Source organism: Phodopus roborovskii, unplaced genomic scaffold (genome assembly GCF_943737965.1).
Source record: "Phodopus roborovskii unplaced genomic scaffold, PHOROB, whole genome shotgun sequence".
Taxonomy (NCBI): Eukaryota; Metazoa; Chordata; class Mammalia; order Rodentia; family Cricetidae; genus Phodopus; species Phodopus roborovskii.
The window spans coordinates 20719658-20743820 of record NW_026125052.1 but is presented as its reverse complement, the minus strand read 5'-3'; the positions used below and the strand labels follow the sequence as shown (position 1 = coordinate 20743820).

Genomic DNA, 24163 nt, shown 5'->3' with positions numbered 1-24163 from the left:
CAGCTAAACATCTAGGAAGGGCACCTGGGAGGGGAACGAGGGGGCTGTGCTCTATTGATTCGGGACTCTTTTAACAGTGCACGTCTGCAATCTGGACACAACAGCAGATACAAAATGATCGCCATTTGTCCATGCCAAATTCTCGTGTTACACAGGTTTTCCCTTTACTTTGTAAATAAACATTAATTTTAATTGTTACTTGTGTGCCTTACTGATCCAGTAAATAAATGAACCATGTCTCAGGAGTCCCTAAGAAAATTGCTGGAAAGCACTTTAAAATCACTGCAAATGTTTTCTTGTGTTTAAAAACTCAACCTTTTTGAGGCTTATATACAAGTTATTTCTTGTGCTATAAATGCTGTCATCACTGCTTGATTTCTTTCCTTTTTTTTCCTCTTGAAAAAAAAAAAACACACTAGAGACAAGAGTGACTCTGCTAATTTCTAATGAAGACAGTACTCACACTTAAATATCCAGTATTTATCAGAGTTACGAATCCAAACAGTAAAGTGCACCCATTTATAGACATGATGTGATGGAAACCTATTAGTGCAAGAATTTTGGGCAAAGGAACATGTTTTGGTGAGAAACCTACAAGCTGAAGTTTGTCACCTGTCTCTACTTAAGGGAGATGTGAATTGAGTGAGCAGAATTTTCCAATTTCAAATGAAAATTTTCTCCCATTCTGAAGCTAGCCGTGTCTGGCAAATGCTCATTGCTGGGAAGGGAGGGACACGTTTAAAATACAGTACTAAGATCAACCCACGACAGTGAAGGGGCGAAGCAGCAGTCTGCATCCAGGGAGACCCTCGTTTTATTTTCTGCCTCAAGAAACGCCTGTTGCTGTTTTCTAGTCAAAACCCACAGGTACCCAGTAGTGACAGCCACTTTCTTATGGTGGTCAGGAAAGAACTGTGGTTTGACCCTGACCTTTCAGGTGGGGGCAGAGTCACTAATTCTTTTGCTTTTCCTGAAAAAATAAAAGAAAAAAGAAAAGAGGGGCCCTGGGGAAAGGTGGCAGCTGTGGTGTATTTGTACAGGACTGCATGTCACGCTAACTCACCTGGACAGGTAAGGACAAGTGTGGCTTTCCAAGCAAGCAGGAGCACTTTTCTAATGGGTGCAGAAGCTCCCTTAGGGGTGGTTCAGATAGGCTAACGTCACAGCTGTCAACTTCTTCCAGATGGGAGAGACAGAGATACAGAAAGGTGGATGGCTAGGTAGGAAGAGAACACCAATGCCTATCCTAGTTTAGGAGAATGGGCAATCTTTCCATCACAGTGAAAAATGTTCTGCTTACAGAGATGAATCCTGATCCGTTTTACGCCGGGAGTCCATCTCCTGGCATAATCTAAACAGTGAAGAAAGGTTTTTGATTTCAGTTCATGCTCCATGTCTTATATAAATCCTTTCAGAGAACCTGTATCCCAAACAGGTCACAGCTGGATTTTGTTCAAGACACTGTCCTTCCTGTAGCCCCTTACTAACAAGAGTAAAATGCTAAGAACATGGAACCAACGCCCCTGGTTGGTTGCTGGGCTGAGTTGCTGGCTTTAAGGGCTGATATGAGCCAGAGACAGGGCTGTGCTGCAGCTTTGGCTCCTGTGTTCTTTCTGCCTAGCTCATAGTTGTCTCAACTCTTGCAGAGCCAGGTTAGCAGACATGCACAGACCTAGAAGATGTGTAGACTACTGGAAGAAAAGGCCTGCGGTCAATCTTATGCCCCTACCAAGGGCTCAAAGGAGTCTGTAACACTTTTGGCTTTTTCTGACTCTCAAAGATCATCCTTGATAAAAGATACAATTCTTGTAACAGTGAATTATGGAACCAACAGTCTTAAAATGGAACTAATTCACAGTTGGCATGGCATGCAGTGTCTGGGTAGAAGCCCTGGGTAGAAGCAGGTTCTGGAAGAACCTATTTCTTCCTAACACCATCTCAGTGTGAGACAGTGAGGGCCACCTGGCTCCAGGCAGCTAAGACCTCAGTGGTCTGCTCAGTGCTGTTTTGGGATCTAAAAAGCAGACTTCTCCAAGACAGCTTTCTTCCAGTGAGAAGCAAGAACAATCTTTATTCCCCCTTCTCCTCCTTTCTCTGTATCTAGTCCCTCCTCTAGCCCTGGAAAATCAGTGGCTCGTTGTTGATGAGAGCTTTAAAAATACCCACAGTTCTGGAATAGCCTTGGCCGATCAACTTATTTAAAGGGCTGAATGTTTGCTAAGTGTTCTCAAAATGCCTCTAGGAGAATCAACATGGTAACATTTCAAATTATTATAGTGGGCTTTTCTTCCACGTTAGCAGCTTGCTTTCTTTCACACTTTTCCCTGGACCCCTTTATCTCAGGGGAAGACCAGCAATGCATTAAATGAAGATTTTGACCTGATGTCCGCAGGGAGCTGGAGTCTGGGGAGGAGACCATGGCACAGGAATGCACTGGGACTGGCCATGTGAACACTGAGTAAGAATGCAAGGACAAAGAGGCATCACACACTTCCCTAGAGTTTCTAGAAGAAAACAAACAAGAACATCTTACTTTTTAAAAAGGAAAAAGACATTCACACAACAAGAACATCAGTGAAAGCGATTGTCTCCTGGAGGAAGCTGACCAGTGTGTCTGATCTCCCTGGTTAGAGCTCACAGCACAACATCTCCTCGGTGGCACTGGAAGAGAGGGAGAGAGCATGTGGCTGGGGCACAGGCCCGAGAAAGTCCTGGCTCACCAGAGGCCAGCTTCCCAGTCAGCTGCATGCAAAGGGTTTCAACATGTGGGCTGTCACCTCTGAACACCACACAGAGACTACATGAGAAATTAAGCCAGAGAACTACCTCAGATGTGGAAACCAAGCCTGAAGATGTGCAGTGAAAACATATGGGTCTCACTCCAACAAATGTCTCTTAAACATTAGACTCCACAAATGGTCTCTTTGGTTTGATAGGCGATGTCTGCCCTTGTCGAGAGTCCCGAGACAATTGCCTGTACAGGTTGTCCTGGTATGCCTGAGCCACGGGGAGGGTCCGTGCCACCTTTACGTCAGGATAGGAGGAAGCCTGGCTGACTCTTTCCAAGAGGTCTCCACGTGACCCATTAGCCAGCATCCCATGGGGGCTGTAATAATCGTCCTCCAGCAAATGGCCATTCTGTGCATTGTTGGTTTTGTTATAAAAGGCAATGTTGCTGATGGATGATGGTGGACTGAAGGACTCAGGCTGAGGCAGGTTGCCTGGAGACGTGGGACTGAGAACGGTATCCACAGATGACACTGCCCAGGTCCGATTCTGCTGGTGAAGGTGGGGGTACTGTTGAGTCCGGGCTGTTTTATCTATGATCCCCATAAATGGTGTGGTCCTGGATCGGGTGGGCTCACTGGGGTAACCTCCCTGAGTGGGAGACACTGGTGACAGCTCGTCACATGACCTATCGTATGTTGGTTTCAGTGGGATCTCCATTTGCTGAATTGAAGAAGAAGGCCGGAAGGTGGGAGTCAGGTTGGAGGTGGATGCGATGCTATTGCTAGATGGAGAAAAGCGAAGGCCCACACTCTGAGAGTGTAGCAGTGGCCTGGGAGTTGGTGGGTGGGGCTTGATTTCATTAGGGTTGATACTGATAGGTCTTCTGATTAAATGTGACACATCGGGGGATCCCAGCTGGCTGGAGGAACGTTCCAGATCTAGCTTTGAGTGACAGACTGGATAATAGGATGCTGACTGGCTACGCCCAATCTGTGGTGTCTGGCTATACCTCATGCCACCTCGATAGGCAGAGGAAGGTCGCTGTGGCAGATCTTCTTTGGTCAATCCTCCATGCTGACAGATGGCGCCAGCGCTCAGGCTGGCTTGGACATGCTGTACGGGTCTCCCATCTCCTACAATCCCCCCTATAGATCCCTGGTAAACCAATCGGCTCTGACTCACTCCCATGTCTCCTTGTGGAGACTGGTATTTACTAGCCATTGAATGAGCTACTTGGCCGTAGGCTCCTGTGGGGATGACAGTGCTTGAGTGAACTGCTGAGCTAGGCTGGTTACTTCTGACAATCTGGGCCTTGGCAGGCTGTAGCCTGAGCCCTTGCTGGGGGACTGCCATTGGAAGCTGAGGCATCTGGTAGGGTCGCTGGGCCATCTTGGATAGTGGAGATTTTGGTCTGCCAGGAAGCTGACTCACATTTGTTTCCTGCTGATAGCGTACAGGGGAGCCAGACTGGGATCTATAGACACCCATGCTCTCAGCTGGAGGGCTGGCCCGGTACTGAGGGCCTCTACGGAGGGGGGAAGGGGGAGGGCTTGGGTATTCCTTGCCTTGCCCTCCCACAGGAGGTGGGCTAAACCGGTAAGATGCACCCTGATGAGCTGGGGAAGTATGCGGTGGGCTAGGCCTGTAATGAGAGTTCTGATGAGTCGGAGAAAGAGCAGGTGAGGTGGACTGATAACCTTGTCTAGTGGGAGAACCTACAGAACTATTGGACCGGAAGTCAAAAACCTGATGAGAGCCAAGAGGTGAGCTAGAGATATAGGCCGAGTCCCGATGGGCTGGAGAGGAGGGTGGGCTCTGGATTACAGGGAGCCCCTGACTGGGTCGAGCCTCTGTCTGGAGGCCAATAGAAACGTTTTCAACATCCTGTTCCAAGTACTCCTCCTCAAACATGTCTTGTACAGAGTATATATCTTCATGTGGGGGCTCAGGCTCTGTTTCCTCCTCTGGTATCTCCTGCTGAGGCTGCTGGGGCGGCGGCGGCTGCTGTTGCTGCTGCTGCATCTGTCTACATTCCTCCTCCACTCGCATCAGAAGCCTCTGGATCTCACGGTTGTTTGGACATAGCTTGATGGCCTCTTTCAGGTCCTCTAAGGCTGCTGCAAACTGTCTGCTTGACAAAATGCAAACAGGAGAATGGGAGTTATTCTGAGTGAATAGGAATCACCAGGAGATGAGAACACAGCCAGTGGTTCAGGGAACTGCATCTGTGGGACTCTAAAGCGTCTAATTCAGTTCATCTTATAAGGAAGAGAACAAAGAGGCTGTTATTCTAAGAGTCCAGAATGGTTTCCTAGACATTTTTGCCCTTCATTTTCCTTCTGACATCTCTGGGGTTAATAGAGGACATCTTCATTGTGTCAGTCAAGACAGGCCATTCAGGAAGATCTCATGTCCAAGTGCAGCCTAGGCAGTGTGATGGTTGGTTGGGGTTCTCATTAACAGTGTCGCTGTCAAGTGGCTTAGGAACAAAACAGTAACTGCAAACTCTTGTTGATCCAGTGTAATTTTCTGGGGGACGGGCGGGAAGTGTTTGAGACAGGGTCTCTGTGTAGCCCTGGCTGTCCTAGAGCTCACTACATAGACCAAGCTGGTCTTGAACTCAGAGAGAGCCTCCTGGGTGCTGGGATTAAAGGCATACATTTCCATGCCCTGCTGATCTTGTGGAATTAAAAAAAAATATTCTCAATATCTTGGTCTAAACTTCAGCCCTCATGTCCTAGGTACGGAGACTGTCTGTCTGTCTGTCTTCTGTCCCTTTCCCCATCACCTAACAGCACCGCTGTGTCTTTCTGCTAGGTCACAGCCCACACAAATTAAATTTGCTGCTAAGGTGACTGAGAGTGGGGCCAAGCTTACTCCAAGAAGACCCTCATTTACAAATGAGGGAACGGACAATGGAGATATTCCTGTCCTCCCAACTAGAACTACCCAGAAAGTAGACAACGCACCTTTTGGAAAAGGAACAATCCCAGAGGGAGAAGATTAATAGTTGGCTTCCTATAAAATCCTTACGCCTGTAGCTAGATCATTGCCTTTAGTGTCACTAGCCTTGGTTTGTTTTTTTGTTTTGTAGTCATATCTCCCTGGGTCATAGCAACAAATCCCAGCAGTGCCTTCCCATGCATGGGAGAAGGCGGGTGCTGGGGAAGGAGGCATCGAGGACAGTGACTGGCAGTTTTTTAGCTCCTTCTGGAGACTTTCTTGCTCAGTGACCAAGGAAGGCATAGCAGATGGGCTCAAGGAATGGTGCCACCTCAGCCCTGGCAGCAGGGTCACCTCTCTCCCTCTGTGTAGCAGTTTAGGTGAGAGTGTCAATGCCATCAGACTTAGAAAAACCCTCTATGGAGGACTAAATAATCTGGGGAATCCCAAAATGCCTGTAGGAAAGAACGGGAGTCTATAAGTGACTGTCTAGTTGTCCCTGTAAGGAAAGTAGATGGGAGACTGGGGCTGAGAAGTGCCTGAGACGTGACACAGGCGTCCTGGAAGCAGGTGCCTTTTTCCATTTTCCTTTCCTTTTAAGCTGCCCAGGAGAGGTGCCGATTATGCACTCTGACCTGTGTATAAGCCTGGCCCTAAGAGTCCAAAGGGCAGGCACACTGGGCACGCCCCAGGGTGGCCTGCATGGCCTTGGCCAGATGTTCGGACACTGCTGCCTCTCACCCTCCCTCGCCTCACCTGCTGCTGCGCTTTGCCCTCGCTCTCGCATAGTATGCTTCATAAGATTTCGGTTTCAGCTCCAGGGCCTTAGTAGCAAATTCCTCCGCCATTCCAAAGTCCTGCCATTGCAACAGGTATGCAGATGAGTCAGTGGAGAGACACACAAATGACAACTCGGGAATAAAACAAATTATATGCACAATTCTTTGACATTTGTGGGTGGAGTGCGTAGGGTTCCTGACACGCCTGGCATGGTTCTAACCTAAGTTCCCTTCTGCATCCCTCTGCATGGTTCTGAAACCATTACGAACTTTATTTGTCCAAAATATTAAAAAAAAAAAAGTTTGAATTTGGCCCCTTTCTACCTTCTTAGTGATTTTTTTATATCACAGAAGCAAAACGTCAGCCGTCTGTGGTAAGGATTCTAAAGTTGGAAACCCAAACTCTCCACACAGAGCTCGCAGGAGGCACTTACCCTGCTGTGCTCACAAGACCGTGGCTTCCCGAGGGTCACTGAGAATGTACCCCACAGAGTCCAATGAAGAGTCTGGGTAACAGCAAAGAGCACTGACGGGAGCAGAGACGGCATGGGGATGCCAGACAGGCAGGCTTGGTCCTCTGGTCTGTTCTAACTCAAGCAGGTTGAACATTTTTTCACACCCACTGTTTCGGAGGTAAGCCTAAGCATACTGTAAGCCTTAAGTGCTGGGTATACTGGACATACAGTAAGTGTCCCATAAACTGTTCTTTGTATTTCTCTGGCTTGTTTCTACTCATATTTGATTCCTTACTTAGGAAACACTCAAAATTGAGAGGGGGGGGGGGGAAACAGACTGGGCTGTGACTGAGTGTGTGTTGTCTGTGGAGGCACCCTGGAGGAACATGCCAGGGTTACCGTGACAACTCTCAGGAAAAAGATTTGGGACACACAGCACTGAGCAGGCAGAGCCTGTGGTTTTTAGGGTCTCCTTAGAAACTAAGCTAAAGGGAAATGTTTTAATCTTCATGGTCTTGCTATGTACCCCAAGCTAGCTTAGAACCCCCAATTTTTCTGCTTCTGCCTTGAAGTACTGCCATTTTAGATATATGCCAGCATGTTCAGCTTAGGTTTCCTCTTCTTTATATGTCAAAGCCACAGGAGAGCACAATCACAGTCACAATTCCTAAGGCAGAACACAAGGTAGAAGCAAGGCCCTGGGGCACAGGTGAGGGTCCCTAAGACATTTCCTGCTCAAGTGCAGAGACCTCTGGTGCTTAACACAGTGCTGGTCCATGGGGTAATTAGTTCTGTGGATAAATGTATAGCTATAGAGGAAGTAGTCTAACCTGAACAGGCTATGTTCTATCCCTGTTTCCAACCTTCCTTTACTTACTTGAGAGATAGTCATTGTTTCTGAGAGTACTTATCACTTTTCTTGCTTGGTGCTAGAACCTACTGCGGGGTCTTGTGCATGCTAAATAAGAACTCTTAGAATATTTTAAAAACAGATTAACTGCTAGGGAAAACAGAGGCCAGCAGACTGGCATGCACTGCTGCACTTTGCTACCTTCTCAGAGGAGGGCCAGAGAACCTTTGGCCCTGATTCCATTTTTTCACACGAGAAACCTTAGGCAGGACTTTACTATCTTGTCCCCAAATACCATCCCTACGTCCATCTCCACCCAAAGGCATCTCTACCATGTCCCCACTGCCTCTAACTGTGTCCTCTGAGATGGCCAAGCCCATCCCAGGGCTTTCACTGTAGGTTTAGGGCTGGGATAGATGATGCAAAGTTATACACACAAGTCTTTCCAGACTTGATGGCAGAGACTTCTGGACAGAACATTTGGACAGCCGAGTCCTTTACTGATCAAAAATTCCTGCTTGGTTTGGGTTATTTCTATCTCCTGAGGGACTGGGGAAGTTCTGGTGATGTCAATGACTCTGTCATGATTGTAAGGTTTCCAGTGTCTGGGAGAGGCTCAGGAGAGTCTGCATGACAAAGGAACCCTGAAACTACCCCTGCAGAGAAAAGAGCCAAGGACAGCTAGGGAGAAGAGAGAGGGTCAGAAGGAGTTTTAAGGTTTCATCTATGGCAAGAAGGTGCATGTCACACTGAATACAGAGGTGAGGGAAAAGGTGGAAAGTTCAATGGTCTTAGAAATTAACGTGAAATCTACAGCCTTGAGGCATATGACTAGGGGGTGCACCGGAAAGAGAGTGACTGAACCAGACCTAACTGCAGCTGGAATTCTCTGAGAACTGACTGGAGTGTGCATGGAGATGACAGTGTCTGGTCAGTTCAGTGGGAATTCTGGAAACGCAGAATGCTGCAAACTGTTCGTAGAACTAGCTTTTCTAGAGTCTGAGAGAGCTGCATTCAGTGTAGATTTATTTCAATCGCAAATGTCAGTGCTCTGTGAAGGACAACCAAGCTCCAAATAGGGCAGAGAGGATTTCTGGGGTCTAGTATAAGCACAGCAGAAAGAGTGGGGATCAGAGGGACTTACGTTCATTTTCCTGCGACATCGAGAGAGGTTGAGGAGGAGAGACACTTTGAGCTCCCGGAAGGTTTTCAAGTCCTCACCAAACCCTTCTCTAGGGAATTTCTTCAGAGCATACTGGTAGCGCTGGGCAGCTTCCTTTACTTTACCTTTCTAATGGAGGTACAAATGAAGAGTATAATGTTGGTTTGCTGAATGGCTGAGGAGATCTGGCTCCTAGTCCCTGCCTGCTTTTGGTTGAGTCTCTTGTTCCTTTGAAGCTGAGAGCAGAAGTCTAGTCTTTTCTATAGGGAGCTCCCTTGGCAACAAAGGGAAGGTTGGAGGGGACATCTAAAATCACAAGCCAGAGAAACAAAATCTTTGCAAATGGACATAACAGTTTCTTGAGAACAGTAGTTCTCAAGAGCTACTCTTGCTCCCTGGGAAGTTCTTTCTTTTCATGGGACACACATATGACTTCCTGGTCCCAACACCCCAGAGTGACTGCTCCTCCCTAGGTTCTGGCTTATGTGGTTCCTGTCTGATGTTCTACTTTGCTGTCCCAAAACATCAGTAATTCTGTTTCTCAGGAAACACGCAGGACCTAAAATGGTCTAGCTGTGGCTTCTCTAAACGTGATGGGAGAAAACTGTGCCAATTGTATGCCCCTATTTGGATCAGGCACGAGGTAAGATGGCAGAGGAGAAGGGAAGCTTGGATTTGTGACTCTCACTTTGTAGGAGATATTTTCCCGAGATGAAATAAATCTGACCAACTTGGGATCCTGCTGCAGAAGCACTGAGCTTTCTTTACACTTGGCGTCTGCAAAGCTGGGTATAAAGTACAGAAAGATGCAGGTGGCAGCTCCCCCCCCCCCTTACTCTCTTCCTTTGTTGAGCTGCAGCTCTCTAGGTAGCGTCACTTTAACTTTCATCATCTTTTAATTAGAAGTGTAGAGTTTTCCAAAGTAGAATTCTAAATATGATTAATAACAGCTCTGCCTATTTACATTAGGAGGCCAGAGTCCTTGCCTTAGGATGGCAGAAGTTACTTTGTGACGAAGGCTTAGATTCTTGAGAGTGACATACAAGTCCATAAATATGATACCTACAGTAATGAAGATCTTCACATTTATGTGATTTTATGTTATCAAGTTTGAATCCAGGCTCAAGGTTCCTAAAAGCCATGATTATCATGATGTACTCAAAGAGTGTCCAGAAACTGAATTCTGCTCAGACCTTGTATATTTGTAACACAAGGGAGCTTTACTGTCATTTCCTTTTAGATCTATGATGTCTTCTGCTAAAAACTGGGTTGGAGTTATTTATCTTCAGGGATGATCCACTGAATCCAAACCCTGAAGTGACTGGCACGGAACACCCTAAGAATTCCCTTCTGGCCAAGTGTGTACTAAGGTTACCTATTTTTAAAGACTGTCATTCAGTGAGTGAGTTTAAGTAAATGTGTAACAATCACTGTTTATCCTATTAAAAATGCTATTATTACCATAAACTTTTTTTTTTTTTTCCCAGAATGCCCTCCAACTCACTCTATACCAAAGAGAACCTTAAAGTTCCCGATCTTCTTTTGTCTTCACTTCCAAAGTACTGGGATCACAGGTACGGGCAGCCATGCATAAAAACCAAGATTAATAAAAGGAAACAGCTATAGTATATCATTCTGCTTTTAACTGCCCTGTGAGTTCCTCACTTAGAAGATTCCACGTAAAACCTGTTACCAAACTGTAAGTGACCAAGTATAACCAGAGTTTTCTGGTGATGTGCAAGAGGCTCGTGTAGGCTGTTTTTGCTTTTGTGTCAGGAGGTAAAAAACTCAGGACTCTAACTTCGGAGCCCAAGAGTAAGGAATGAATGGCTTTCTACCTTTGATTCTATGGAAAAGAATGAAAACTGACATGTTTCCAAGACTCCACATATAGAAAACAGTTTCCCCTGCCCTCACCTTATAAAACATGTCCCCCTCTTCCATCAGCTTGCTCAGCAGGATGATCATGATGTCTGGTTTGGAGGTGGCCATCGCCCATGTGGCTGGACCTGTAGTGTACAGGATGCATGATGGGTAAAGAACTCATACAATGTAAGGTGGTAGGAAGCTAGGTGAAAAAAATATCCTGGGGGAATTTCTGCTGAGAGAACAACTTGTTCCACAATTATTACCTCATCTTTTAGTCCTGGGAGTATTTTAGTGACTCCCACTGCCAAGAAGCTGCACTGGATTTGTTTGTATTCACCTTAAAATAAGAATATCTGAACTTTCCAAGTTTGTGCCACAGGAGAACAGTAATGCCTGAGTGGTACATATATGAGCACATAATGGCTTAGTTTGGAATTATTTTAAGTCAGAAGTTGGAAGAAAGAGTTTATATTAAAGGTTACCACAAGATTAGAAAAATCCAAAACAGAATAATTTATTTTCTATCTGAGATGGAAAACTCCCACATTTTGACTTGATTTTGAAGTGTAAAGGCTCCCTTAGAACTAAGTACCAAATAGGACTCCCTGGGATTCACTTGGAACCAGGGGCACAATTCAAATGTCAATAGATATGAAACAAACGAGCATTAATAAGGACTACTTTAGTCATGGAAGAAAAGAACAGAGTTAAATTGATTAGTTTACTGAGGACTGAATTATTTACAACTAAGCTTTTTAGGATTAGTTATCCAAAGTTCAAGTTATTCTCTGCAACAGTCATTTAAAAAATCTTCTTTTAAGGTGAAGTAAATTAAAAGATTAGAGGTGTAGGGAACTCATGCAGGCTAAATCAAAGAGGAGAAGGCAAAGCTGACCAAGCCATCAGACCACGCCTGATGCTGACAGCGGGGAATATACCTCGTGGGCGACTCGGTAACGTCTGACAACCTTCAAAGAAAGGAGAAAACAAAAAGTTGTAGGAGAGGAAAAAAAAATGGATGAAGGTGAAAAAAAAAAAAAAAAAAAAAAAAAAGAAGAAGAAGGAAAAAGCAGCAGTGAGAGGCAGGCAGCAAAAAGCCAGCACATCAGCCAACCCTTGTCTACAGTCTGTGGGTGGGGAAGCAGCTGGAAGGGCAGCAGCAGGGGCTTGAGAGTTGGAAGCACATACAGAGCAAGGGAAAGCAAAGGCTTATGGCGTTGCAGGGAGCCAGGATGCTCTCAGGGAGGGGCTAGTGCAGAGGCAGCACCAAGATGTGCATAAGCTCAGTGCAACCTCCTGGCTAAGGCTACAAAGGGCAGGGTAGAGTCAGTGACTCTGCACACAGGTGTCTATAGAATATGGCTCACATGGTACTCTCTCTGGGCCAGTAGCCTTTGTTCACTTGGAAAGTAATTGGACCAGGGCAGAGGGAAAACTATATAAATTCACATCAAACACCCAGGGCAGCCAGACCACTGGCCCCTGGGCACAGATGGTCACTATCATGTTTCTTTCTCTTACCTATTTTGGCGCCTTTCTTCAGTAGAGTGACTACAACAGAAGTGTTCCTGCAACCCACTGCCCTATCCAAAGGACGCATCCCACTGTAGTCAACATGCTCAATCATGGCGCCGTGATCCACCAGGAACTGGACCTAGGCAAGGAACAAGCAGAACTGTTAACGGGCACAACAGATACAGCTTGCTTCTTTTCAAACTGCCTGTCTGAACCTGGCTATAGAAATCCTTCCAGGCCATAGAGATAGTCTTGGTTTTGAATAATGGTTTGTATATTCTTGTCCTCCACCAATTATAGACCTGGAGAATCTATGTTAGAATCATTGAAATTATACCTCACATTAGGTCCTAGATAGTGGCACTGATGGATAACATCCCTGTCCTTATTCTCCTGATGTCTGTTTAAAGGTACTCACCACCTCAGCATCACCATAGAAAGCTGCCAGGTCCAGTGGGGTGCGGCCATTCTTGTCAGCGTGGTCTGTGGCAGCTCCATTATCCACCAGAGAACGTACTACTGAGAGATGGCCCTTCAAACAAGCCCAGCTGAGGGCTGTCAACCCTTCTTTGTCCATTAGGGCAATGGAGGCACCTACAAGGACCAATGAGAGTCTCGTGTCAATGGAACTGAGGACACAAACATCTGTAGCAGAACGGAACGCTGATACATAAGATATATATGCTGTTAAAGACATATATAGCTTTTACTTCTAGATTTTCCTATTTTGAGACTGACCCAGGCTGGTAATGGTGACACATACCAGTAATCCCAGAATTAGGGAGGAGCAAGCAGGAAGATCAAGAGTTTGAGGCTAGTTGGGTACACAGTGAGTTCACGGTCTGCCTGAGCTATATCTCTATCTCCTGAGTGCTGTGATTACAGGGGTGTGCCAGCTCAGCTTGTGTGGTACTGGAGACTGAACCTAGAGCTTTGTGTATGCTAGGCAAGCACTCCCAACTGAACTTTATTCCCAGACCCCAAAGTACAGCTTACTTAAAAAAAGAAAACTAGAAACATATAAGTGTTCCTATTCTATAGTATTCTATATATAATGTAGACTAAATAATTTTTGTTGACTTAGTGGAAATTCACTTAAGTAAAAAAAACAACAAACAAATAAAATGCCAAAAGAAAATATAAAAAGAAGCAGTTCAAAGACCTGTTGTAAGGCAGAACAAACCTCTGGAATCTATACCTAAAGATGTGGCAGACATGGTAGTTACCTAAGGGTCATCAGTGCAGAAGAGGCCCTGCCTTTTCTGTTGGATATAGTTTGTTCTGGAATATTGCTTCATGTCACATCTTAAGAATCTAGATGGATTCCATCCGATGCTGCTCCCCACCCACAGCAGAAATAAAGACAGGTATCATGAAGTCAGACTTGTTTGGAAACTTGTACTGGGGAGGTAAGAGTACAGTGTACAGCAACTCCTGATTCTAGCCACTTGTTTGAGGCTGTGGAAACAAATCTTCCTTGAAAGGACAGAGCTGAAGCCATAGCAAATATTTTAGGAGAAGCCTAGTCTCCCTGCTCCTCAGCTGGAGTGATGTCATTCATGGTTTCAAATCTTATTACCCCTGCTTGCTGCAAATCCACAGGCTCCACTAGATGGCGCTGCAGTGCCAGCGGTGAGGAGCCATTTGTACTATGGCAGTCTCTGACACTGCTACTGATCTTAGAGCAGTCAGCAGGGCCTGGAATGTTGTACCACTGTGCACTGTAGGGAAAAACTCTAGGCTCACAAAGGACACCTCCTTTAACTTGTTTCCCATTTACCAAGGATGTGAGTATGTTGGAAAATATCACAAGGAATTTGTTATAACTTAATAGTACTATCCCAATTCTCCAAAGAGGGTCTCATTACTGTCAAGTGTCTTCCCTTTACATCCTTTGGATTCAAGAAAAACATTAGCTATGCAGGCTGACAAACTGATACCTGGCTTCACCTGGTGTGCTGGTGCACTTCTTTAAATTCCAGCACTTGGGAGGAAGAGGCAGGTGGGTCTTTGTGAGTCTGAGGCTAGCCTGATCTACAAACACGTTCCAGGCCAGCCAGGGCTACACAGTGAGATCCCCACACTACTACAAGCAGTAGCAAATCAGCCTCTAAAATAGATGAATAATTACTGGGTATACATTAAAAAATTGAAGTTTGGAGATTACTGATTTGAAAGAAAGAATTCAGAACGTGCTGGTTTCCTAACAATTTGTGAGGCTATAAAGAAAAAGAGAACGTCAGCATTAGGAGAAATGCACAGGCTGGGAGTGGTAAGCCAAGTGGTAAACTTGGTCTCTGGAAGCTAAGAGGATCACTTCAAGTTTGAGGCCAGCCTGGTCTACATACTGATAAAGCATACACACATGCAAATAAGCAACACACACACACACACACACACACACACAGAGAGAGAGAGAGAGAGAGAGAGAGAGAGAGAGAGAGAGAGAGAGAGAGAGAGAACACACACACACACAGAGTGATTGAGGCAGGAAATAAATGTTATGAATTCAAGGCCAGTCTGGAATCTTATTTTAAAAAACTGGAGGAAAAAAAAAAAAAAAAAAAAAAGAGGGTAGGAGCTACTGGTTCTGTATTTTCCAATCAACTGAATTAGTAAATTCCTTTGTGTGTGTGTGTGTGTATGTGTGTCTGTCTGTCTGTCTGTCTGTGTGTGTCTGTCTGTGTGGAGGGGGGAGGAGAGGGGTTCAAGACAGGGTTTCCCTGTGTAACAGTTCCAGCTGGCCTGGAACTCCTTGGTAGACCAGGTCCACCTGCCCCTGCCCCCGGAGTGCAGGGATTAAAGGTGTGTACCACCTGCCTGACTGAATCAAGTAAATTCTTAACATGCTCAGTGGGTTACAGCTTTATTCACAGCTCTGGCCTCTCAGGACTTACCTTGTGCAAGTAGAAAGTCCACGGTTCCTAGATGTCCTTCAGAAGCAGCCATCATTAGGGGAGTACGGCCCTGCTTGTCTGCCATGTTGACATCAGCTCCATGTGTAAGTAAGAGATCAACAATCTGCAAGTGCAGAGAAGCAGAGGCTGGTTATTCTAAGATGCTGAGATGGCACACGCATGTAGTCTCCTACAGAGTGAATGACTGTAACATTTGTGAGTAACTGGTCTGAAGGGATCTGTTGAGATGTGAACCTTTCAGGCAACTGGCAAATACTGTTTCATGGAAAAGGAGGTTGCTCCATGACCACAGCAAATCGATCTAGCTCACAACAATGGTTCTGAATGTTAATTCTCCCCTCTTCTTTTGAGCAGGGTCTCATTATTTAGTTCTGGCTGTCCTGGAACTCACTCTGTAGACCAGGCTGGCCTTGAATTTAAGAGATCCACCTGCCTCTGCCTTCCAAGTGCTGGGATTAAAGGCATCTACCACCATGCTGGGTGAGTGTTAATTTCTTACATTCTTAATTGAGTGGAACATTAGTAACAGGCCCATGTCCTCAAGCCTGATTCCTGAGAAACCCACTTGTGGCTTTTCTTTGCATCAGACGTTTTCAGCGGGAGCACACTAATTCTTACCAGAGGGCTGGAAGCGCACTGTACTTACCTGCCAGTGGCCCTGGCGAACAGTGCTGAACAGGGGCACCGCTCCTCTGCGGTTTGGCTGGGCCACTGCTGCCCCCTGTTCCAGAAGTAGCCGGCATACATCCAGTTTGCCCCTTCCGGCTGCGGCTGTCAGGGCTAAGGGCAGATAAGAAATACTGAGGATGGGCAGCACTCCTATTTTCTAGTGTTTAGTGTTAAACATGGATTAGTGTGTTTCTAAATGCTATGTTTTATGCAAACAAGTAAATTACTGTGTCTGATTAATGCAATTAATTAACAATGTCACAACTTCACCTCCAAGAATAATAATTTTGGCTGCCTTTTCCAGAAAGGATATTTTTGAAGAAAAATAATACAGACATTTAAAAGGGGTCACAATATCTGGGGCCAATCATAATAATGAATTCATTGAAAAATCACTTTGGTCAAATTCATCTGGTTTCATTTTTCCTATATCCAGACTGTCTCCTCTGCTATGGATCTGTCTCTTTTTTAAGGTTCTTAACTGAGTTACGAACCTATCATTCTGTGTGTGAATGGAATCTAGAGGAGCGACTCTGCAGAGAAAATTAGCTGAGGAAGTCTTGCTTGACCTCTACTCCTGTGCTCTCAAATCTAAAGAGCCAAAAGCAGGAATTATAATTTAAGGCCTGGAACTATTTTTATTGTTTTTTTTTCCTTTAATTAAGATAATAGGTTTAAAAAAACAGATTTGCAAGTGTGAGTGTCAGAACTGTTTAAAGTAAGATGGTCTTAAAGATGAAAAAAAAAAACAGGTGTGAAAAAGACAACTTCCTCTTATGGGGGGAGGGTTGGGGTTGGACAAGGTCTGACATAGCCCAGACTGGCCTCAAACTCACTTTGTAGCCAAGGATGACCTTGAATGCCTGGTTAGGGATTACAGGCAACAACACACCAGGCTTTCTTAGTCTACATATAAAACAACAAAGTCACAGACTTAAAAAGAACTATAAATATAAAGGATACAGGAGAAAGAAATTAGTCATTTTCTTTCTATACTACTGCCCATTACTTATGATCTTTGGTGTAGTAGATATTCTGTACAGTTTATATAGTAGAAAGAATACTTTGGAGACATAAGGTCCATCTTATAACAGACAGCTTTTATTTAACATATTTTAAATGTATAGGTTTATTTATTATTTGGAGTTAAGGTCTTCCTATGTACCCTAGGCTGGGGTTGAACTAAAGTATTCCCATCCAGCTCCCCAGTGCTGGGATTGCAAGTGTATGCTACTATACCTAGCTGAAATTTGTTGTTTTAACAAAACAAAACAAAACAAAACAAAACTCTGTGTATATGGTGTCTGTGTCTGTGTGGGCTGTCAGGTTGACACCAGTGTCCTCCTTACTCTCTGTTGTGATTTGAATAAGATGGCCCCCATGCTTTGTCTCCAGGGAATAGAGCTCTTTAATATTAAAAGAATAAGGAGGCGTGGCCTTTATGGAGGAAGTGTAGGGTAGGCTTTGAGGTTTCAAAATCTCATGACAGGCCCAATCTCTCTCTGCGATTGTGGATCAGTATGTAGCTCTCAGTTACTGTCCCAGTCCCATACTTGCCACCATGTTTCCTGTCATAATGGACCAACCCTTTGAAACTGTGAGCAAGCCCAACTAGATGCTTTCTTCTATAAGAGTTGCTGTGGTCATGGTGTCTCTTCACAGAACAATGACTAAGACATTCTCCATTTGACTTTTTTTTTTTTTTTTTTTTTTTTTTTTTTTTAAGACAGGTTTTACTGAACCTAGAGCTCATGGATTCAGCTGGCCAGAAAGCTTCTGATCTGAACTACACCTGTCTCTGCTCCCCCAGGTCTGGGCTTACAGATGTGTACCAGTGCGCCCATTTATTTATTTATTTATTTATTTATTTATTTATTTATTTATTTATTTATTTATTATTTTGAGACAGTTCTCTGTATTGCTTTGGAGCTTGTTCTGGAACTTGCTCTGTAGAACAGGCTAGCCTTGAACTCACAGAGATTCACTGCCTCTGCCTCCCGACTGCTGGGATTAAAGGTGTGAACCACCAATGCCCAGCTGTGTCCAATTTTTTATATGGGTGCTGGGGATCTGAACTCAGGTCCTATGTTTGTGGGACAAAACTTTACCAAGCTCATTACCCAGCCCTGAATCTTACATTTTAAAGATTGGACAAAAGGTAGGAAAAATAGAAAGTTATTAGAAAATAGTAGGAATTATGTTTTATTTCAGAGAGAGAGAGAGAGAGAGAGAGAGAGAGAGAGAGAGAGAGAGAGCGCAGATGTCTTCCCATCTCCAAAATGATTTGGAAAACTGACATAGTAGATTGTCAAAAGGTCCTTCCTTTACTACAGCCATATATTCTAATGGCAACCCCAAAACTATTAGGCTACACTATCAATGCTGGGCCCTCACTGGGACTCCTCTTGATATCCTGTTGTTGCCCGGTGCCATTAAGATCCTGCAGCTTTGGTTTTGTAGGGCTGGCCCCTTCACGGGCTCCAGCAGTTCACAGATGGGGTGGGTGTTGGGGTGGCCAACTTATAACCCTGGTTCTGGGCCTGGGTAGTTGCAGGGTTGGTCAGTCCTCACCATCAGGGTGAACTCTCCAGCATCATCTTGGCTGGTTCAACTCTTGAAGTGATGAGCAAGGGGTGGGGCCAGCTCTTGTATGTTGTGCAGGCAAGGTACAGGGGCCACTCTCCAGAATGCTGCAGCTGGTGAGGGGCAGGGCCAGCTCTCCCACCTGCCACAGGGGGCGAGGGGTGGGGGGCAGGGGGAGGACCTCTCTCCTCCCACACCACCATCTGGCAGATGAGGTGCCCTAGGCCAGATCTCTCCACATTCGCTCCCTCAGGGCAGCTCACCCACACCCACTAGTAGGGTCAGCTGTACTGTGTTGCCCAGGTGAGGCACAGGGCCGGCTCCCTCGCCCACCACAGGTGGTAGGGGCAAGGAGGGGCTGGCAACTTTCCCTTGTTCTCACCACAAGGTCGACAGTGGGGTGTGGCCAGCTATCCTACTCTCTTATCTTCAGGGCAAGCTCATCTGCATCTCCCTCTCCCCAGGGTCAGCTCACCCACAGTGCTGCTGGGTGAGGAGGTGGAGCTGGTGAGCGGGAGGGCCAGCTCTCTGGTCTGTTGCAGGCAGTATAAGGTAAGGGGAGCAAATCCCCCATGACAGACAAGTAGTGGGGACAGCTGTCTCAAGTTCACAACTCTGGGGCTGGCTCTACTGTGCTGTCTGGAGGAGGTGCAGGGGGCCTGCAGGGGTGCTGCAGCTGGCGAGGGGCAGGGGACTCTTGACCTCAGAGCAGGCTCTCCCAACCACCTCAGCCACAGAGGGGTAGCACAGAAAGCTGAGGCCTCGGATGCTTGCAAGTGAAGGCATATGGATAAAAGGGTTTACTGAGTGACTCACTGTGTCACACTACAGTTTCCACGATGAGATGAATTTCTCCTTTTCATTCCCTCTTAATTTCTTTTTTAGTTTTATTTTGGAGAGGAGGTTGCAAGGGCAGAGGGTAGATGCAAACAGATTGGGAAATAAATAGGATCAAGATGCATGATATGAACGACACAAAGTTAAAAAGCTATTAGGCATGCATGCACAGATAGTTTAGTTTTCAAATGTTAGATTCTAATCAAAGAAGCTAGTGAAATTCAAATCAACTGGTCACTTGTAATTTTTTTTTTTTTTTTTTTTTTTTTTTTTTGTTTTTACCTAAGTGGAAGTCATGGCATTTCAAATATTTACATTTACTTATTTGGTGTACTTATAAACAAATGTGGACAAAGGACAATTTGTAGGTTTCAACTCTCCCATTCTACCATGTGCGTCCCTGAGACAGAACTCAGGTTATTAACCTAATGAGTGAGTGTCCTTATTCACTGAGATGTCTTGTTGGCCTGGCATTTGCCTTTGGGTTTGGTTTAATTATCTATAACTGAGCCACATGCAAAATTAAAATGCCCTATAATTAATACAAAGTTTTCACATAATCCGTTCCTGCCCTAAGGGTAAAATGAGTTCATAAGGGAAAATGTGACAATTTTTGAAAATATATGTACTCAATTTATTCTGCAACTCTTGACATTGGCTTTTCTGTTTAGTTTGTCACAGAGCAGAGCTTGGACCCCTCTGCCCTGAAGGTCACTTCTTTTAAGCCTTAAATGAATGTACACAGGGTTTAATGGTCTTTAAGTTTGGTTCTAGTTCTACTTCTCAAGTTCATATATATACTTTTTTTTTTTTTTTGAGGCAAGTATCTCTATATACCATTGAACTCACTCTGTAGACCAGGCTGGCCTCAAATTCATGAAGATCCACCTGGCTCTGGCTCTTGAGTGCTGGGATTAAAGGCATGAACCTATATGTCCAGATCAAGTTCATATCTATTAAAGTTGTTAGTCATGTACAGGCATTTGAACACAGGCATTGAACATTGAATAGTAGCTAAAAACTTAGACTCGCTCTATGCTTCAAACTACTTGGAAAATTTCTAACTCCCATATTTTGATTCTGTTTATAGTAACTACTAGGTTATAGGGTGTGGCAAACTTCCAAGTGTGTATAGGCCAAGAATATTCTTTTTCTTAAAACAAAACAAAACATAACTGATAGCACTCTGGAGAAAATAAGATTAGTATTTCAGAACCAAGCCTTTCACTAATGATGCCAGTTCACAAAACACATTATTCACAGACAATACTCGCCTGGAAAGTGGCACTGTCTACTCTAACAATTATATTACTCTGATTGGCCCATTTACCTCTATGGAATAACACTTTTTTTTTTTTTTATGAGAGAGAATGTTCCATTTGGCCTTTTTTTTGTTGTTGTTGTATAATCTCCATTGTTTAGGTTATGATGTCATTTGGCAGCAACCTTTAGATACTAGCTAGACATGGTTATTAACACAGCTGGCCAATTTCATCTCAAAACAATGCGACCATGTAGAATGGAATCTGGATTTCTCAAAAACATAACCAAGGAGTCATGGATGGATTTTATGTGTCTTATCAAAAAACTGTTATCGAGTTTTTGTAAGAAAGGAGATTAAGGTAAAGCATTACTCATAAACCATAGCAGTTAGGAGAAAAAAAAATCTCTTTCCAAGAGACCAGAAACAGACTTTGTTTCCCTAGCTGGTCAGCATCTGATGAGATTAGCTGACACAAATGGTTTGTGGTGTGTGTGTGCGCATGGGTGTGCACATATGCTTTAAGAGGCAGATACAATAAAGCTCAAAGATGGGGGAAATAACTTGGATGGAATGTTGATACTATATGACATTGAACAGAATACAGAAAAGCAAATGATTCTTTTACCTATGTCCATTTTGAAGGATTACAATATATAAGATCAATGGAGCTCCATTAAACATTAATGGAGCTATTTGTTACATGCTGTTGACTAAGGAAAACATATAAATCCACTATAGTGTGATAATCATAACAGTGATATCCTGTGGTATTGAGATGACACAGAAGTCGTAACCGACGAGGCCCCCAGGGAGAGAGGGCGATCTGAGTTGTATGAATGCAAGTGAGTAAGGATAAGAAGGAATGTTAGACAAAGGCATATATGAAGGCACTGAAGTGGGAAACAATGTATGGTTGTTATTACTAGAATTGCCAGAGAAGATCAGCAATGGATGAGCCTGGAGATCATGACCGGCCTTATGCTACAGTAAAGAACTTAATTCTACAAATAGTGAACAGAGGTTGGTAAGTAGAAAAGTGACATTAGACTATGATGTAAAAGATTCCTCTTTGGCTACATTCTGGAACACGAATCACCAGAGAGTAGGGTAGAAAGTCTTAAAGATCAACAAGTAGACAGCTGCAATAATCTTGGCCAAAGATCACACAGGTACAAAGTACAGGAATCTTATTTTGTGAACTCGGCCTCTAGAGCTGCCAGGAGCTCTAAGTGGCTGGTCCTGGTCTATGCCAGGGAGCAGGACAGGGCAATGTGCCTTACTGCTTTTCTTGTGTTGTCCTCTAAGAAGTCTGTGACAGTCCCGTGAGACAGGAGGGGAAAATCTTGTTTTTGTGATGGCATAAAAAAATAATGTTTGTAACTTTCTCCTTTTTAGTGGTGTTCTGGATTTGATGTAGCTAGCCAGATGGTGAAGGCTTGAGGCAAGATGACATCTGGAGGGATTAAAGAGGCTGCCAAAGGAAGACAAAAGCACCAAGCATATACTCCAGTGAGCTAATTTTTTGGAAATATGATATGTAAAAATTTTATCTCAGTACAATTTTATTATATTCTAAGATGCAGGTCAGTGAGTGTAGATTCACTGCTCCCATATTAACATCTCAGAAACTGGGATGTGACACGATGTTAGCATAACTGGCAGAAACCTGTTTTGCTTCTTGTTAGTGGTGCTTTGGTTTTAAGAGTTAAGTGATATAGTTGTAAAACTCTGACCGATGTATTTTCCCTCAGTAAAGTTTCCTCATTTAGGTCAAGGTTGCAGATATGAGCCTTCCACCAGCTTAAAAGTAAATACATATCTTATTAAATCTATACAAGATTTTGCCATTGAAGGAAATATCACAATGCAAGGAGCCATTATAAATTTTACACTATGTGCTATAAATTAGAAGAAACATGCAGACTTAGTATAAATCACTGCAGTTAAAGAAGCAAGATGAAGTCCATGCTACGTTAGTGCTAAGTTGTAGTGTCATTTCCACAGAGCAAAGACAACAGTCATTTCCAAAAATCTCTCTGAAATCAAATAATTTTGGTTTGCTTTTGATATACAGTCTTGTTACACAGCTGTGGCTAGCCAGGAACTTGCTATGTAGACCAGGTGCAATAATCCTCCTGCACCTGTGTCTCCAGTGTTGGGGTTACAGGTGTATGTAAGCCATGCCTTGCCTCAAGCAATTTTTTATAGGTCCAGAAATTATATTTTGTTCAAATGTACATTTAATACTGTCTTTAACAGTAAAATTACTAATGTAAATATCAAATTAAATATAATTCTGACTATAATGGACATGAAATTTTGACTTTTGAGGGTGTATGTGTATATTTACATTAATAAAAAATTTATGTGCTCTTAAGTCTGAAATATTTTTAAATTCTGAGTCTATAAGTATTCTTTCATTTTATTTCTTAAGTAACATAGTGAGCATGTGGAGGTCAGAGATTAAATTAGGGAATTGGTATTTTCCTATCATGTGGGTTCAGGGGATTAAACTCAGGTCAGCATGGTTGGTAGCAAGTGCCTTTACCTTTTGAGCCATTGTACCAGCCAGGCCATAAAGTTTTATTTAAATAATAAATTCATATTCAGCCAGGCAGTGGTGACACATTCCTTTAATCCTATCACTCAGGAGGCAGAGGCAGGAAGACTTCATGAGTTTGAGGCCAGCCTGGTATACAGAGTGAGTTCCAGGACAGCCAGGAATACACAAACCCTGTCTTGAAAAAATAACAACAAAAAACCCAATCAAATAACCAAACAAACTTCCCCTAAAAAGAAATTCATATTTAATAAAAATTAAGCCCCCTGTATAATTAGTTTGTGTGTGTGTGTGTGTGTGTGTGTGTGTATGCATGCATGCATGTATGCATGCATGCATTTACCTGTGGAAGCCAGAGGCTGATGTCTTGGGTATCTTCCTTAATCTTTACCTTAGTTTTTGAGACTGGGATTTTCACTGTTGTTTCTGTTAAACTGTCCAGTCAGAGAACCCCTGGGATCTGCCTATCTCGATCTTCCCAGTGTTGGGGTTACAAATTATGCTGCTATGCTTGACCTTTATGTGTTAAACTCATATTTGTCCGGCAGGCTCACGTGAGCTGTACTCAGTGAGCCATCTCCCAGATATAGTTTACACCCTTTTGAGTCTTTCTAACGAGTTCTTTGAAGTACAGCATTAGAATGAATTTGATATTTCACATCATGATTATTGGCCTTATAATTTTTACCTATTACGACTACTTGACCACGGCATTTTTAGCCACCCTCCTACTGCTATGCCCTTGATTAGAAGGGCTATCAAGAGGTATGGCAACACTGTACTGCAGAAAGTTTTGCTGACAGGAGAGATAAACCAACATGTCCCTTTTGCAGTTTTAGGCGCCATATAGAGAATCCTGGCTGGTCCCCACATTCTGACTTCTTTCAGGATGGGATTCCAGGGACAGCAGCTGTTTCCAGCTGCACATTTTCCTTTAATCTGTCATGGGCTCTTAAGCTGCAGCTGCCTGGCATCTGCTCTTTGGCTTTTACAGAGGGAGAAATTATTTGAGAAGAAAATTCCTGAGCT

At 44.0% G+C, this 24163-nt stretch overlaps 1 protein-coding gene across 15 annotated transcripts in view; it reads right to left on the bottom strand.

Moving 5' to 3' along the window:
• Nucleotides 1-2496: 2496 nt before the first annotated feature.
• Tanc2 (tetratricopeptide repeat, ankyrin repeat and coiled-coil containing 2) overlaps nt 2497-24163 on the bottom strand; it is a 289050-nt gene continuing 267383 nt past the window's right edge. For 10 of the 15 annotated variants that reach the window (XM_051178779.1, XM_051178816.1, XM_051178823.1 and 7 more), the window contains 9 exons: nt 15868-16001; nt 15201-15324; nt 12722-12897; nt 12310-12442; nt 11727-11756; nt 10837-10928; nt 8902-9048; nt 6430-6530; nt 2497-4861 (listed from right to left, as the gene is read on the bottom strand). In XM_051178779.1, coding sequence (XP_051034736.1) covers nt 2896-4861; nt 6430-6530; nt 8902-9048; nt 10837-10928; nt 11727-11756; nt 12310-12442; nt 12722-12897; nt 15201-15324; nt 15868-16001 — 2903 coding nt within the window. In that variant the 3' untranslated portion in view covers nt 2497-2895. The remainder of the gene's footprint in view (nt 4862-6429; nt 6531-8901; nt 9049-10836; nt 10929-11726; nt 11757-12309; nt 12443-12721; nt 12898-15200; nt 15325-15867; nt 16002-24163) is intronic. The other 5 variants (XM_051178787.1, XM_051178850.1, XM_051178801.1 and 2 more) reach the window with 3 other exon arrangements.